Source organism: Arabidopsis lyrata, assembly GCF_000004255.2.
Source record: "Arabidopsis lyrata subsp. lyrata unplaced genomic scaffold ARALYscaffold_8, whole genome shotgun sequence".
Taxonomy (NCBI): domain Eukaryota; kingdom Viridiplantae; phylum Streptophyta; class Magnoliopsida; order Brassicales; family Brassicaceae; genus Arabidopsis; species Arabidopsis lyrata.
The window spans coordinates 2545487-2562675 of record NW_003302548.1 but is presented as its reverse complement, the minus strand read 5'-3'; the positions used below and the strand labels follow the sequence as shown (position 1 = coordinate 2562675).

Here is a 17189-nt window from a genome sequence, read left to right as displayed (position 1 = left end):
ATTTTGTACATAAAAAGGGGTATGTTTAAAAATGGACAGCTAAAGGGGGCATTTTTGAAAAGGGGTATTGAAAAAGGGGCATTTTTGTGAGTCTCCCCTTCTTTTAAAATACCAAAACGACCTAATTGATTGTTAATTAAAAACTGAGATGTTAAAACTCTATTTTATCTATATTTTATTTTATTAAAAAAATATTATAGTAGTAGACTAAAATATTTTAAAATTTAATTAGAATTGAAATAAAACAAAGTTTGGAATAATTATTTTTGAAAAGGCGGGTTATTATCATATTTTTAAAAGATATATTACTAAATAAAATTGTAATTGTATAAATAAAATATTTTTTTATTAATTTTTTTGTTAAAGTAAAATATTTTTTTAAACTGTTAAAAAAAATTTAAAAAAAAACTAATTTCAAGAATATTCCTTTAACATATCTGGAGATTGTTAATTTCCTAATCTACCATTTATTTCGGATTCCATAAAATGTGGTAAATATCTAGCAAATCTGATTTTATGGCCAAGATATTCTCGATTTACTATCGAACTTAACCTAACCACTATAACCTCTATAAATATGATTTCACTAACAAATAAAATCTCAAATCACTATTTTACCTTTTATGACGATGAAAAAAGCGTTCTCAAAATCATTGTTTAGAACGGAATTTGGGGGAACGGAAACGGGACTGAAATTTGGGAATCGAGAAAGAGGTCTTATTTTATGTCCCATTTAAAATTCGGGATGGGAACGAGATTGGACGGGACGGGACCGCAAATTCCCAAAAACCGGAAATTTCCAAAAATAAAAACCAACCGAGTAACAAATATAAAAAAAACTTTTTTAATGCACACATCTTCACAAAAATGAAGCATTCATAACCCCGCGGTGTACCGCGGGTGACTATCTAGTATATATATATAAGAACCTAAATATTAGCATAGATAAGTATGTCATGATTTTTAGGTTTTATCAAAATCAATTAAATTCAATTTTTTTAATAAATATATTATCGGATAAATATTAAAGCAATTCTGTTTTGTTGGTGTATATCTTTAATTCTAAAAGATATGGCGTACAATACTAATTTAAGTTTTTTTTTGGATTTTTTTTCCTAATTATCCCTACATATAGTTCGTATATGTGGGCATGTGATGCATATAGTTTGTGTAGTTAGAGATATATTTTTAAACTTCAGATGTGTGGTCATGTATTGTACATATTTCGTGTAGCTAGATATCTTTTTCAGTTATTTATCATTTTATTTGACAAAATCTCCAGAATACCCCTCAATTTTGTCTTCTCACTAGATGTGAACTGCCCTAATTTTGAAGTATAGTGCACTGCGAAAATTTGGATTTTCAAAATCAATTTGCTCTGGGTGGGTTTCTTATTCGCGTCGTTGTTAACTGTTAGGTTTGAATGAACCTCTCTCTATTACGAGTAGGAAGCTTTTTGGTAAATTGCATTTGATCAATAATTATATAATTACATTATTATTCTATTAAATATTTTTATTTGCTATTTTGTGGGAAATACTTTTTGGTGATAAAATACTATTTACTGTAGAGAAGATGGATCCAGATTATCAGACGATGTTCGTTGTCATATATTGTCCTTCCTGACCACAAAGAAGGCTGTTTCGACAACAGTTCTCTCAAAGAAGTGGCGCAATCTGTTTGCACTTGTCCTTATTCTTGACTTTGATGATTCTGTGTTTCTTCATCCGGAAGAGGGTAAGCGGGAAAGAGATGAAATTCTTTAGAGCTTCATGGGTTTTGTGGATAGAGTCTTGTCTTTGCTGGGAAATTCTGCCATTCGTAAGTTCTCCCTCAAGTGTGAAGCTGATGCTTCTCCAGTTCGTGTGAATCGTTGGTTGTGTCAAGTACTGCAGCGTGGTGTATCGGACCTTGATCTGACCATCGACTTTGAAGATGATTATTATCTGCCTCAAGAGATGTTCATCCGTAATTATTGCACTAGAGTGAAATGTTTTAGATGTTCTATACATCTAAAAACTATGTTAATATGGAAGTTTATAAGCATGAGCAAAGACAAAATGAGATTGAGAGAAACTAACATGTAGAACTACTATGGTATGATCTTTTAATCGTTCGGTTTGAAAAGATCTGATCTGCATTACAGGTGTACAATATTCATGATACATATTCTGTGCAATCAACATTTTTCCAATTTGTATTTTTTTACTCTGTGTTTCGCTTTTAGTGTTCAGTATCCGTAAAACTCCACATATTTAGTCATCTATATAATTTATTCCGTAAATTTTTAAAATAAATAAAATTTTTAAAGAAAAGCCCCACAAAATTAAAATATATTTTCGTAATTTATAAAAAAATCCTTATAACATTACTTTGTGGCTGAAGGTTGTCAACGTATTCCATAGTTCGATGGAATTTTGGTTAGGTGAACTTTTTTCTTTGTGTGTTGGTTTTTAGAAAGATGATTGTTGGATCGGTAGTGTTTTATATTTATAGATTTATAGGATTTAAGGATTTTATTTTTTGTATTCCTATTTAGAGTTGAAATGGAATTCGAGTCCTAAGTATATTAAAGTTTTGATTTTCTCAATATAATTTTGTAAATATTTTCATAATCAACTTGGTAAAATATTTTGCTTATAATTTCTTAAATAAGATTCGCACTATCAAAACTAAATAATACCTAATTGAATAAATAGAAAAATTGCTCGAAATTTTTTTACTTTTTATAATATCATAGCACAAACTAGACTAGCACTACAAAAAAACATGTGGATAACATCACTTATTTTCTATACTTAGATCGGTTATCGAATGATACAAATGAGTTACCATCACTTATATAATTGATATCAAAAGTGGCGATGCAAATTAATGCATCGGTTATAGCAACCGATAGCAACATTTCCATCAATTATAACGAATGATGCTACAATACGTCAGTTATAAGAAATGATGTAAATATTGCGACGACTACAATAACCGATGTAAATATTTACTAACAGTTTTAATAATTGATGTAAATAATTTGCGTCAGCTTTCACAAGTGATGGTAAACTTGTGTCATTTAAAATATGTGATATTAATAGTGACATCAGTTAGTATAAACGATGAAATAAATTGTATCAGTTTATCACAGCTGATATTAACTTTTGTGACGTTTATAAAAAAATGATAAAAAATATTTATATCATTTATTGTAATTGATTCTAACAAATTGTTGTTGCATCACTTTATATAGTCGTCGCATCACTTCTACAATCGAAGTAATAATTCTTTTTTAATTTTATAATAAACTTTTTTCTTTTGTAAATAATATATCAAATCTATTAAATACGTGATAAAATAAAAATGCATCAAATATAAAACCTAGTTGAATGTAACAAAATGTAGATATCACTGTTTAAAGAAAGCAAACACATAATCCACAAAGAAATATAGCTAATGAACTTAATATAACAAGATCTTGTAATCCTAAGTACCGGAGTTGCCCACGTTCCGATTTTCATGTCCTTCTTCCATTGCCTATGAACAACCCAATTAACAATAAATTATGTCAGACTACTCTCTCCTGACTAGTTCTTCACAGATATTTCGATATCAAATAGAATATTTGAGAGTTGAGGAGAAATGATGAATTAAACAAGTGAAGACATAAAGATTTCAAAAAAAATACCTGAGAATTTGGTGGATTGGCCAAGCTCGATAAAATAGTAGTAAAATTTGGCTGATTGGCCAAGTTTGCTAACAGAGCAGCTAAATTTGGCGTCGATCCAGTTGTCGATCCAGTTGTCTATACATACAGTAACATTAGTTCACAATAAAACACACTATTATAACATGAAAAACTAAGCACCATAAATTTACCTGAGTAGTAGAGGCACCAACTAATTGTTGAATAATCCCAGACAAGTTCTGGACTTGGCTTTGCAACCCTGAAACTTGTGACCTCAACTCAACAGCTTCGGAATTTGTTGCATCTAATATTGGAGTAGGAGAATATTGGAGGAGAGAGAATGAATATGATTGGTTGCTTTTAAGAATTTGTTGGTAATAAAATTTAATGTAGAAATAAATTGGATAAAAGGCAAGGGTATAGTTGGTTTTTAAATGTATTGGGAAGGAGAGGGGGTAGTGAGAATAAGTGAGGGTTTTTGAAAGAATGTTTGGAGGAAAAGGGGCTAGAGAGATTTAATTCCGAAGAAGAAGAAGAGCGCAGAGAAAGTTTTCGGCTTCTTCGTTCCCTTAACGAAACGGTTAAAGAACTTCTGATCCATCTAGGTCAGTCCGAGGGTCTAATCTTTTCCGACTACGACGCCGTTTTTAGACGAAACTTATCTATGGGCCCATTAATCATATAGTCTCGGCCCAAACGAAAATAAATGTCGACTCAAAATTTTTGTCGATTTTACAAGTAAAAATAAAAATCATTAATCTTGGATTTGAATCCTAGTACCAAGATCTTTGATACTATAATCAAACGCAAAACTCATTAATCTCATTCAGATGTATAATTTACAGTCGTTCAATCATATACACTAGGATATGACCCGCGGTACACCGCGGGATAATTTTTTTTTTTACTATTTTGTTATAAACTTATGAATTTGATGTATTAATTTTTTTTTTATTGGTACCGTAACGAAAGTTTGATTATGTATGGTTTTTAATAAGATTTTACCCACGGTACACCGCGGTCTGCGGAATAATATTTTATTACATATAACAATATTGATTTTTTACAGTTTTTTAATTAGTATTAGAATTATTTGATTTAAATTTTTAGTGCCTTTAGATTTAACCCGTAGTATATATGTAATTTAGTAATTAAGTATTATAGTTACACATTTAAAGATATCAAAAGACACTAACAATTCTATTTAAATCCTACCTCGGATTATTGCTAATTGTAACCCGCTCCACTATTAAATCTGCGAATTTTTAAATATAATTTTTTTCAAGATTGTTTTTTTCACATTGAAATATTGTATTTGTTTGATCGATATGAATAATTATAATCATATTCAACTATTTAATATTTGAATAATATAGTTTCTGTTGTTTTTATATCTTTTTGTATTTGTTTTGGTAATTTTTTGTTTAACTGTTATCGCACCTACTGGCCAACCCGTCATCAAAATCCCGCAACGCATCCATTTTTAACTGCTGGACCAGCCGTACAAAACGTTAAATATCGCTTAAACCGCAACCATCCGTTTCGGTAACTGTCCATTTTCGCAACTGCTCGTTTTCACAAATTCTTTTAACTGCAACTGCATTCGTTCGTCTAAACCAGTTAGGCTTTAAATATGGTGATATTAAAATTATAAAATATAATATGGGTTTAAATTATTAATTGACAACAACATTATTCCTTCATGTTTCTTATCTTATCTCAAGACAAATATTTTTTATTAATTTGAAAAAGAAAAAATAGGTAACTAAGTTAACTTTTGATCTCTCGAAAAAAGGGGAAATGTGCCAAAAATGTAAATGTCATTTTTTAAATTGAAAAAGGTTTCCAATTAAAATGCATGAGAAATTCGAACCATAATTGCATTACTTAAAAAAATTTACCCACTCATTATTATTTTTGTTTAAAGTAAACAAAGTTAGGTTTCTAGAGAGAGGTTTCTCCCAGGCACGATTCCCAAGAGATCTCACCTACTAAAATTTACCCAAAATAGAAAGCTCTTTTCAAATTTGCTTCCTTTCCGGTGTTTTTCTGGTGACTTCCGGTGGCTCCGTCGGTCCTTTCTCCTCCCGGTTACTCCTCTCACGACCCCAAGCTGCTCAAACCAAACAGGGGAAACTTTAGCCGCAATAGCAATGGTTTATCTGGGCAGTGGCCATGCCTTTTCCCAAGTAAGTTCTCAAATCGTCTCACATCCCCGCAGACTCTCATAACTCAATGGAAGCCCACACACCTTCTCCAAAACCGTTAAGAGAACCAATACTCTCTCCTCCAAGATCCCAGGCTATGGTCCAAATCCCAGCAACACCTTCATCAAGAAGACCAGCTTTGGAACGCATCGCTATCAATCAAGCACCAGTCCCACTCCCTGGAGACGCTATAAGTGCAGGATCGAGTAGGATGCAAGACATAGAGATCCACTATCTACAAGGAGAAGATCCAGAAAACCCCTTTGGAAGCTATCCAAGACGGAGCTTATTCTCTCCAGAACAAACTAGCAATCCAAGACAGAGTAATTTGCTGGCTAATGCTCCTACTGGAAACTCCCCTCAGGACCCGGAGACTCAGGAAACCAGAATCCCAGCTGCTTTACGTCTTGGCCCCCAGTAGCTATTCCTCCAAGAGTTCCAGCTCCCAAAGCCAGAAAGGTAGGAAAGAAGAGGGCACCAAGGACAACAAATCCCCCTGCCACCAAAGGCACTTTGAAAGCTGCAGCAAAAAAGAAAGCAAATAAAACATCATCCTCAAGAGCTCAGGTTCCTACCAGCCCGCTAACAGGCATTAGTCTGAGGAAAAGAAATGTCACTAGAGTAACAAATTCCACAAGAAAACGTCTCTTCATCGATGCCCCTGCATCTACTCCAGGACAATCTCTGCCCCAGATCCAAAATACAAATGCCAATGAACCTTCAGGACCGATCCCAGCTATGGTACTAAGACCAGCTTCTTCAAAAGGACAAGTGGATTTTCGTTTTCCACCCGGTCCTCTTCCTTAGTCGTGGCAAGTTGGAACTGTCAAGGGTTGAGAAATCCCTTTACAGTTCGTCGACTCCGAGATATTCATCATGATATATTTCTGGATGTAATGTTTCTCATGGAAACGAAAAACAAAGATGATTATATTTCAAAAACTTTCAGATGGATGCGCTACACAAATCTGTTCACAATCCCACCTCAAGGCCTCAGTGGAGGCTTAGCACTCTTCTCTAAGGGTGATGTTCTCTTGGACATCCTAGATTCAAGCCCAAATTTCATAGACACGAAAATTACTTTTAGAGGTAAAGTATGCTTTGTAACTTTTATCTATGGTCCTCCAAAGATTGAAGACAGAACAGAGTTCTGGGAGTTTCTTATTTCACTCGGCTCTTCCCGGGAATCAGCTTGGATTCTAACGGGAGACTTCAATGAGATTCTAGACAACACAGAAAAGAAAGGAGGCCCCCCTCGACATGAAGGCTCTTTTTCAAATTTTCGCTCATGTGTCTCTCAATTGGGACTTTGGGACGTGAAGCATACGGGTAACCCTCTCTCTTGGCGGGGAAAGAGACATGAACACCATGTCAAATGCAGGCTAGATAGAACACTATCCAATGCCTCATGGTCTGAACTCTTTCCTTCGGGACGTTGCTCCTATCTCAACTTTGAAGGCTCCGACCACAGGCCAATACTCACTGTCTTTGACCCAACAAGAATTAAGCGCCATGGCCTCTTCCGATTTGATAGGAAGCTCATCCATAACCCAAAAATCCGGGAGATCATCGAAGCCGCGTGGAACTCCTCCCCTGAGGACTCTGTTTTGACCAAAACAAACAGATGCCGGCGTCATATAATTGACTGGACAAAAGAACAACATAAGATAAGCTCCAAGGCAATCAAAGACAACCAACAAAAACTCGAAGATGCCCTATCAGCTCAGATTCCAAATACAGAAGTAATCAATGCCATCTCTGCCTTTTTGGAAAAAGCCTATAAAGAGGATGAAATCTTTTGGAAGCAGAGATCCCGAGTTCTCTGGTTACAAAGTGGAGATAAGAATTCAAGCTTCTTCCATGCAACCACAAGAGCTAGAAGAACACGCAACAGGCTTACCACAATAGAGGATGAAGTAGGAAACCCTTTCCATGAAGAGGAGCAAATTGCAAAGGTCTTTGTTGATTATTTCAATAATATCTTCACTGCTAATCCTGCTGCAAATCTACAAATTGTAGACGAAGTCATCCAACCTGTGGTAACGGATGAGATGAATGCAGCCCTTACCAGCATCCCCACCATGGAGGAAATAAGATTTGCTGTCTTTGGCATCAATCCAGAAAAGGCTCCCGGCCCTGACGGTTTCTCTGCCGGTTTTTACCAATCCTACTGGGATATTCTAGGGGAAGACCTCTCAAAAGAGATCCAAAGTTTTTCCATCTCTGGTCATCTCCCTAACCGGTTAAATAAGACTCATGTTTGCCTTATTCCAAAAGGCCAAGCCCCTAAGACTCCTGCGGGTTTTAGACCAATTGCATTATGTAACGTGACCTACAAAATCATTGCTAAGATCCTCACTCACCGGCTTCAACCTTTTCTCAACAAGCTTATCTCCAAGCACCAATCGGCCTTTATCCCGGGATGCGCTATCACAGATAGCGTCCTTATTACGCATGAAATGCTCCATTATCTCCGAATCTCAAAAGCGAGAAAACGATGTTTCATGGCGGTTAAAACCGACATGAGCAAAGCTTATGATCGCTTAGAATGGAACTTTCTTCGTGCGGTACTCAAAAATCTAGGCTTCCATGAGAATTGGATTGGATGGGTTATGGAGTGCGTTTCATCAGTCTCATACTCCTTCCTGATCAATGGGTCACCTCATGGTAAAGTCTCTCCGACTAGAGGTATTCGTCAAGGAGATCCGCTCTCTCCATACCTCTTCATCCTTTGCACTGAAGTTTTATCGGGTCTCTGCCTCAAAGCTCAAAGCAATGGATCTCTCCCGGGCATTAAAGTGGCATGTGGTTCTCCCCCTATAAACAATTTGCTCTTTGCGGACGACACAATGTTCTTCTGTCGGTCGGACAGCAAACATTGTGCAACTCTCGCTGCAATTATAAAAAACTACGAGACTGCTTCCGGGCAAAGCATTAATCTCGAAAAATCATCCATCACCTTCTCCTCAAAAACTCCCCAAGCATCGAAAGAAAGATCAAAGAGGATCCTTAATATCTTCATAGAAGGGGGAGTCGGAAAATATCTAGGGTTACCCGAACACTTTGGAAGGAAAAAAAAAGATATTTTCACTTCCATAGTTGACCGGATTCAACAGAGAGCACACAGTTGGACTTCTAAGTTTCTTTCAGGAGCTGGGAAACAAGTACTGCTCAAAGCGGTTCTCTCTGCCCTCCCCACCTATGCAATGTCAAGCTTTAAACTCCCTTAATCGCTTTGCAAAAGAATTCAATCCGCTCTCACTCAGTTCTGGTGGGACAATAAAGCTGATCAGAGAAAGATATGTTGGATCTCCTGGGATAAGCTTACTCTCCCAAAGGGCGCAGGGGGTTTAGTGTTTCGAGAAATTGAGGAATTCAATGATGCCTTACTGGCGAAACTCAGTTGGCGCCTGCTTAAAGATCCTACTTCCCTGCTTGCACAAGTTCTTCTCGGAAAATATTGTGCAAACGATTCTTTTCTCAACTGTCAGCCCCTCACAAACTCATCACATGGCTGGAAAGCTATCTTAGCGGGAAGAGAACTTTTGAGAAAGGGACTTGGTTGGATAGTGGGAAACGGAGAGAGCACTAAAGTGTGGCCGGATGCATGGCTCTCTACTTCCTCCCCTTCCACTCCATTTGGACCTCCCACGGAACAGAACAGCAATTTAAGAGTCTCAGAGCTCCTTCACCATGACTCCAATTCCTGGAACATTCCAGCTATTCGTGATCATTTACCTCACCTTGAGGATGTTATCTGTCTTCTCAGACCCATTTCCCTCAAAACTGAGGATTCTCTTGTTTGGCTCCCTGCAAAATCAGGCTCATATACCACTAAAACGGGTTATGGTCTCATTAAAAAGAACCTCAACCCTCATCTCTTTGATGATTTTAAATGGCAAACTAATGTATGGCAGGTCAAAGTATCACCAAAGATCAAAAGCTTACTGTGGAAAGCAGCAATAGGTTCTCTTCCCTCAGGTGAACAACTCCTTTCACGTGGAATCCTGATGGTAGCAGCTTCCTGTAAAAGATGTGGTAATATGGAATCCACAATTCATATACTACTCCACTGTCCGTTTGCCCAAAGTGTCTGGAGCAGAGCCCCTCTCGCTGCCAGTTTAGCAGGATCTAACTTTCTTACAACAAAGTTGCTCCTTTCGGCTCTAAAACCCTGCAAGAACCTGCCTCCCTCAGGGCTCTCTACCACTCCTATCTATCCTTGGATCCTCTGGAATCTATGGATTGCAAGGAATCAACTACTATTTGAAGATCGTTTCTTTTCAGAGGAAGAAACCCTCCTAAAAGCCATTCAAGAAGCCAAAAACTGGCAATCAGCTCAGCTAGAGTCTGTCCCCCTGGAAAAGGCTCTCCCACGGAATGCATCAGAGCCCTTTGAGCCCTCCTACTCTGATGCTAATACTATTTGCCTAGAATCTGACGCTGCTTGGAATGAAAATGCTTTTACCTGCGGGATGGGATGGATTGGCAGAACCTACTCGGGCTCCCCTGTTTTCAAAGGAACCAGTTTCACCATGCATGTCTCCTCTGCTCTTACAGGTGAAGCACTTGCAGTCTCAGCTGCTCTGTCAGATGCCCTCTCCAGAGGTTTCACAAAAATCCACCTAAAGTCAGACTCAAAAGTCCTTATGGATCTCATCCATTCAAATGAAGTAGTAAATGAGCTAGTGGGTCTTCTCCATGACATTCGAGCCCTGGCCTCTCTATTTACTTCAGTGTTTTTTACTTTTGTTCCTCGAGCAGCAAATACTTTAGCTGACTCACTCGCAAAAGCTTCTCTAGCCTCTCTAGGCCTTTGCTCCAATTCTGGAGTTGTAATCCCAGAACTTGTTTAAGTTTCTTAATGAATTCAGTTTGACCAAAAAAAAAAAAAAAAAAATTTACCTATCTATGGGCCCATTAATCATATAGTCTCGGCCCAAACGAAAATAAATGTCAACTCAAAATTTTTGTCGATTTTACAAGTAAAAATAAAAATCATTAATCTTGGATTTGAATCCTAGTACCAAGATCTTTGATACTATAATCAAACGCAAAACTCATTAATCTCATTCAGAGGTATAATTTACAGTCGTTCAATCATATACACTAGGATATGACCCGCGGTACACCGCGGGATAATTTTTTTTTTACTATTTTGTTATAAACTTATGAATTTGATGTATTAATTTTTTTTTTATTGGTACCGTAACGAAAGTTTGATTATGTATGGTTTTTAATAAGATTTTACCCACGGTACACCGCGGTCTGCGGAATAATATTTTATTACATATAACAATATTGATTTTTTACAGTTTTTTAATTAGTATTAGAATTATTTGATTTAAATTTTTAGTGCTTTTAGATTTAACCCGTAGTATATATGTAATTTAGTAATTAAGTATTATAGTTACACATTTAAAGATATCAAAAGACACTAACAATTCTATTTAAATCCTACCTCGGATTATTGCTAATTGTAACCCGCTCCACTATTAAATCTGCGAATTTTTAAATATAATTTTTTTCAAGATTGTTTTTTTCACATTGAAATATTGTATTTGTTTGATCGATATGAATAATTATAATCATATTCAACTATTTAATATTTGAATAATATAGTTTTTGTTGTTTTTATATCTTTTTGTATTTGTTTTGGTAATTTTTTGTTTAACTGTTATCGCACATACTGGCCAACCCGTCATCAAAATCCCGCAACGCATCCATTTTTAACTGCTGGACCAGCCGTACAAAACGTTAAATATCGCTTAAACCGCAACCTTCCGTTTCGGTAACTGTCCATTTTCGCAACTGCTCGTTTTCACAAATTCTTTTAACTGCAACTGCATTCGTTCGTCTAAACCAGTTAGGCTTTAAATATGGTGATATTAAAATTATAAAATATAATATGGGTTTAAATTATTAATTGACAACAACATTATTCCTTCATGTTTCTTATCTTATCTCAAGACAAATATTTTTTATTAATTTGAAAAAGAAAAAATAGGTAACTAAGTTAACTTTTGATCTCTCGAAAAAAGGGGAAATGTGCCAAAAATGTAAATGTCATTTTTTAAATTGAAAAAGGTTTCCAATTAAAATGCATGAGAAATTCGAACCATAATTGCATTACTTAAAAAAATTTACCCAGCCCACGTCATTTTTTTGTTGGGTCAAGCACATATTTGAGATTAGACTACAAAACCCATAAGCGAAAAAAAGAGAAAGAATAGAAACCCATCATTAAGTAGAAACACATCTCAACCAATATTTACAAAAAAAATTTGTTCATGTGAAGCGACTAAGCATTTTCATGGTTGACGGAGGATGACGCATCTCAGACCGTGAAGCCAATTTAGTGAAGAAGGTGAAACAATTATGATGTCAATTTGGTGGAGCAATCAAGACCAGCTTTGAAGCATCTGGGAAGCAAATTTATGATTCGAGTATCTATAGGTAGAGATTCTACTCCTAATTAAAATATCAAAAAAGTTCAAATGAAAATTGTTCTACCATCTGCGATTGAATCTCAATTAGATAAAAGCAACCGACTAATCTATCAATTGAAGACAGAAATTCCATGCATCTGCCATTGATGTTATTTCTTGGGAAAATTCGATTTCTTATCATTTTGTTCATGGATTCTTAAGGTAACTGATTAGAAATTTTAGATCTTATGGTTAATGATAGTACGTCTTCTGATTCATAAATTTACAATTATATTGCAAACAATTAGATCTCATAAAATAATTTGTAATGTTGTTACAGTTACAATTTTGCACAACGTCTAATTAAAAAGATGGAGCCACTCAAAGGGCTGGTAGAAAAGTTGCTTGCTTCAGGTAACTTCATTTACACAGGCTGGTTTGGCTCTTGGAGATCTCAGATCAGTAAAGGATCTGTATGATTTTAAGACTTTGTCCGTGCTATTCCTCATTGGATCCATCTCTATATTCCCTGCCCTCCTAAAGAGAAAGAGAGTGAGTATATGATAAACGTGTTAAAGGGCTGGTAGAAAAGTTACAATTCATGCTAGTGCTACGACTCAATGCTCTCTTTCAGTCAATTTGTCCATGAGGAATCAGGTAACTTGTTCTCCATGAAATTCTTGTGGATTTATCCATCTCTAAAAAATGATCTTGTTACACAAAATGTTAGAAAAACACCAAACATAGTAACAACTCAAAATTGACAAATTGAGTGAAAGTACTTTGGCCGATAATGATCAAATTTTTGTATTATAGAAGTCGAAGAATAAAACAAAAAAAGCTAATCGTACCTCTCTTAGAGAATGAATTAACAATATGGCTCTTATGTTAAGACTCTTAGCTAATGAGATCTAAATTTGCTGTTTGTTTTTTTTTTAAATCTCTGTTATGTTCAAAAAAGAAAAACAAAAACAAAAAAGTTATTAGAACATTTGCTAAATTTATGGTCAAAATTGAACCACATATCAAAAATAATAATCGTAGAAGACAAAAATAAATTAATGTGAATTAAGTAAACTATTGAGTGAAATTTTGTACATACCAGAAATCCATCAAACATATATATTAGTTTGATAGATCTGCAATGCCACAAATATCCTGAAAACAATAAAAATAACACGTTAACATGATAATTGATCAAATTTTCATTACAAACACAAAATCGTTTTTCAATGATATATCTATTCGTAACAAAATAAGAGAAGCACCTTCACCTGCACACGCCAATCTGTTTTGTAAGGCATGATGTTCCTCAAGCAAGCAAAGGATTTGGCCATTGGTGTTCGTAAAAAAAATTTTGAGCTTAAGTTAGAGATCGGAAATGTATTAGTGTTTTATAGTGTTTAGATAGATTAGTAGGGTTTTATGGTAGAGAATATACAAAATCTTGATTAGCAAGTATTATATATCTTATAAAATATTCATGATCCTAAATCTAATAGAATATGCTATAGGAAATAAGAATAAAATCGTTTAGTTAAGAATCATTTCCAATTCAGTAGTTGTGATTGAATGTGGATTTTATACGGTTTATTTGATTTAGGAAACAAACTTTAATGGGGTCATAATATGTAGCATTTTTATAGGAAATAAGTTGAATATAAAATATTCGTTTGTTAATACGATATATATAGTTTACAAAAAAAAGAAAATATATATATATACAATGGATATATAATTGTGCATTAATTTCGGAAACGAATTAAATTCTGGAAATTAATGTTTAAATTTTCCTAATTTAAACAATCGAATTAATGATTTTTATATTGTATTAGTTATTTATGATAACTAAGGTATGTGGAATAATCATTAGAAATTTAGATTTGATTTCGATTTTATTGTTTTAGTAGTTTCCATTTGCTAGATATTCTCGATATTAAGTTTAATAGCATTTAAAATTAAATATTTGATTTCCATATCTTTTAAACTCAAATCTAGTTTACGAAAAATTAGAGACCAGAATACAAGCGGAACTCATCATCAGAGACCAAAATAGGAGCCGAACTCTTCTCTTGCTCCATCTGCTTCGCCTGCTCTTGCTCCATCTCCTTCTCTTTTTCCTTCTCCTTCTCCTTCTTCAATATCAAACATTCAAAAGCAATCTTAAATTCTACCTAAATAATACGGATGTTTTTTTGTCACTATGAAACTCTCATTGTCTAAACCAAGACAATAAACGAGCAATCCAAACACAAACTCACATAATCTCATTATCTATCTACATAATTATAAGAGATAAAGTTTGGGTTTTCAACAAATTTCAAATCCGAAACACATTTAAACACATTTTGAATCGGAATCCTTTTGAATCTATATAAAGTAATTCAAATCCGAAAATAGAGAGAAATTCAAATCGAAAATTGGGACAAATTCAATCCGAAAATTACAACAAATTCAAATCCGAAAAATCATCCGTTTCACAAACAAAACCCAACAAAATCCATCGAAATCAAACAAAAGAAAGAATGAGAATGAAGAATTTATAGCTTACAAGAAAGGAGACGGAGGAACATGGATTTGGATTGGATTTCTAACAAAGAATTTCCAGCGAGAAGAAGAATGAGAGTTTCGATTCGGAGAGAAGAGGGAAGAAAAGAAGGTTTGCCGGCGACGAGAGAAGAACGGCGGAGAGATGAACGGCGATTCGTCGTTTTTTTTTTTAGAGAAAAGGGGAAAAAAATTAGAGTTAGGGATTTTGATTTTGGAACTTTACGATTTTGAGATTTTTGGGGTTAAATGATCCAAAATCCGACCCAATGTATGTGGATCTAGATCCAAATTGAGGTTGGGTCAGTAAATAAGTTGAAAACCCAAGTTTTATTTGTCTTTTACTCTTTTTCAGAATTAAAATAATCAATTTAACACAAGTTTTTTTATTTCGGGGGCTAACTAGAGAATGATTATGAGGGGAGGGGGCCGATGAGATTAAAATCCAAACCAAAATCCCAAAAAATTTCATCCCTAATTCCCAAAATCAATCTCGATTTCTCCCTAATCTCTTCACTTGTCAAAGTTCCCTTCTCAAATTGATAAGATAGACGAAGGTTTAAGGTGAATCTCAATCACTGTTTTCTCTGTTTTTAATTTTGCCCACTGTTCGTTCCTTCGTCGGTTAAAATCGATGGAATCAAAACTGATTTATGCTTCTTTGCGTTCTTTCTTACCTGTTGTAGGTGTCTGAGGCTTCTGAATGTGCTATGCGTTACAGAAACTTCGGTAAGCAAATTAAAATAATTTGAAGTGTTTCTGTGCTTGTAAATAGAGGAGTCCGAGCCACATATGTGTTATTTTATTTGTGTTCAGTATCACTAATTAAACTTCGGTGCTATTCTCTATTGCTTTCGATGGTGCCATGATACAACAGGTTGAGCCCTTGTGCAAGGTCTTGATCTAGAACCGTGAAACATTAACTTCCATTGAATTTCTTCACTGCAAGTTTTCTTCGAGTGCAATCCGTGCATTAAGATGAGGTACGGTTTCATTGTGTGAAGTCTTGTTTGGCTTATTTTTCATTTCTCAGTTTAGAAAGTGACGAATGAGATATGATTGACATCGTATTTTGCAGTTTTTCAGAGATCAAAATCAATTTACATTATGGAGGATTAATGAAGTATGAGAACAAGACAGTCAATTACATAGGAGGATCTCTAAAGCAGGGAATAGTCATCGATCCTGACTATATGACATGGTCGATGTTTGATTCATTTTGTGAAGACAATGGGATCCCTGGGTTGGTTGAACACGCACATCAGGATATGGGTTTAGTAAAGAAAATCTTGGTGCTTAATTCAGATGCAGATATCAATGAAATGTGTGCTACATTTCTCCTTACACTGGTCGAGTTTTTGAAGTATGGGGATCTAGAGCTACAGATTTGGATGTTAGCAACACCAAACCAACCTCAGGAACTTCTGACATTTAGTCGCTTTTGTTGCATGGATCATCTTTGTTTTTGATTTATTAACTCAGGTGTTTTAATTGACTTGTTGTTGTTTTTGCAAACATCCATTAAACATCCAAGAAAGGGAAAAATTGCTGCGCCAATTTGTTGTTGTCTCGTGGGGAGGTTTCATTGTTGTCACTGCAATGATCCTGAAAATAGTGTGGTTTGGTGTTGTCTTAGGTCGTTTGGTGTTGTCTTATGTTGTTAGTATTGTCTTTGGTAGTTGGTTTTATTTTAGATATTTTTGGTTATATTTGGGTAAAGAGTAACCATTGTATTTTCGATAAATCGAGTATTTCGGTTAGATTTGGGTATATATGAGTTAAAAACCCGAACCCGAAAATATTTCGGGTATTTTTGGTTATTTTTGGGTATTTTGTTTTTTTTATTAAAATACCCGAACCGACCCGAACCCGAACCGAACCCGAACCAAATTTTTAGAATACCCGAATGGGTCTTGACCTCCTACCCGAATAGACCCGATACCCGAAAAAAAAGAACCGAACCCGAACGGGTACCCGAATGCCCAGGCCTACTGAGTGGTAAGTAATTAAATATTTTGTTACTTAAATTAAAATCAAATGTACAAAATAATATAAAAAATTCTACTTCGAATACTATCTTTTGTCAATGTTATTTATTATTTGTATACTAATTAAGCAGCTCGATTCAATATGTAATGTCCATATATTCATAATATGATTTGATTAAGAATTGTAAACTAGCCTGAGAAGTAGGTGAAGAAGCTTCCCGATGGCCTCTCATATATATTTGTACTTTATGTGAAACTAATAGTGATTACCAGCAGGAACATTAACTAAAACAAATTGAATTCAAATCTTGTGAAACTAATAGTGATTTTTTTTGGTCTAAAA

At 35.0% G+C, this 17189-nt stretch overlaps 2 protein-coding genes and 2 long non-coding RNA genes across 6 annotated transcripts; 2 read left to right on the top strand and 2 right to left on the bottom strand.

Moving 5' to 3' along the window:
- Nucleotides 1–3336: 3336 nt before the first annotated feature.
- LOC110230065 lies at nucleotides 3337–6033 on the bottom strand. Its single transcript, XM_021032007.1, has 4 exons — nucleotides 5928–6033; nucleotides 3868–3980; nucleotides 3677–3793; nucleotides 3337–3525 (listed from the first exon to the last, which is right to left on the bottom strand). Exons 1-4 carry the CDS (start codon nucleotides 6031–6033, stop codon nucleotides 3475–3477), a joined length of 387 nt encoding a protein of 128 aa, XP_020887666.1. The 3' UTR covers nucleotides 3337–3474.
- A 3543-nt stretch (nucleotides 6034–9576) lies between these two features.
- On the top strand, nucleotides 9577–10739 carry LOC110230063. Its single transcript, XM_021032000.1, has 2 exons — nucleotides 9577–9732; nucleotides 9801–10739. Exons 1-2 carry the CDS (start codon nucleotides 9577–9579, stop codon nucleotides 10737–10739), a joined length of 1095 nt encoding a protein of 364 aa, XP_020887659.1.
- A 1174-nt stretch (nucleotides 10740–11913) lies between these two features.
- On the top strand, nucleotides 11914–16536 carry LOC110225722. Of its 3 annotated transcripts, none has more exons than XR_002329938.1 (7): nucleotides 11914–12339; nucleotides 12453–12533; nucleotides 12652–12968; nucleotides 15265–15422; nucleotides 15545–15587; nucleotides 15736–15841; nucleotides 15937–16536. It is a non-coding gene; the product is annotated as an uncharacterized LOC110225722 (long non-coding RNA). The 3 variants fall into 3 exon arrangements; XR_002329939.1 differs by having other exon boundaries at nucleotides 11915–12339; nucleotides 12457–12533; XR_002329937.1 differs by lacking the exon at nucleotides 12453–12533 and having other exon boundaries at nucleotides 11920–12339.
- LOC110225723 lies at nucleotides 13432–15268 on the bottom strand. Its single transcript, XR_002329940.1, has 3 exons — nucleotides 14863–15268; nucleotides 13580–14446; nucleotides 13432–13469 (listed from the first exon to the last, which is right to left on the bottom strand). It is a non-coding gene; the product is annotated as an uncharacterized LOC110225723 (long non-coding RNA).
- Nucleotides 16537–17189: the final 653 nt, after the last annotated feature.

What these genes read in the sequence shown, in the direction of transcription:
- LOC110230063 (XM_021032000.1), top strand. Translation starts at nt 9,577, where the DNA reads ATGACTCCAATTCCTGGAACATTCCAGCTATTCGTGATCATTTACCTC. An exon ending in TACCACTAAAACGGGTTATG is followed by an intron (nt 9,733 to 9,800) that starts GTCTCATTAAAA and finishes AATGTATGGCAG; the next exon opens with GTCAAAGTATCACCAAAGAT.
- LOC110230065 (XM_021032007.1), bottom strand. Translation starts at nt 6,033, where the DNA reads ATGCGTTCCAAAGCTGGTCTTCTTGATGAAGGTGTTGCTGGGATTTGG. An exon ending in TCTTAACGGTTTTGGAGAAG is followed by an intron (nt 3,981 to 5,927) that starts GTGTGTGGGCTT and finishes CTCCAATATTAG; the next exon opens with ATGCAACAAATTCCGAAGCT. An exon ending in TTGGTGCCTCTACTACTCAG is followed by an intron (nt 3,794 to 3,867) that starts GTAAATTTATGG and finishes CTGTATGTATAG; the next exon opens with ACAACTGGATCGACAACTGG.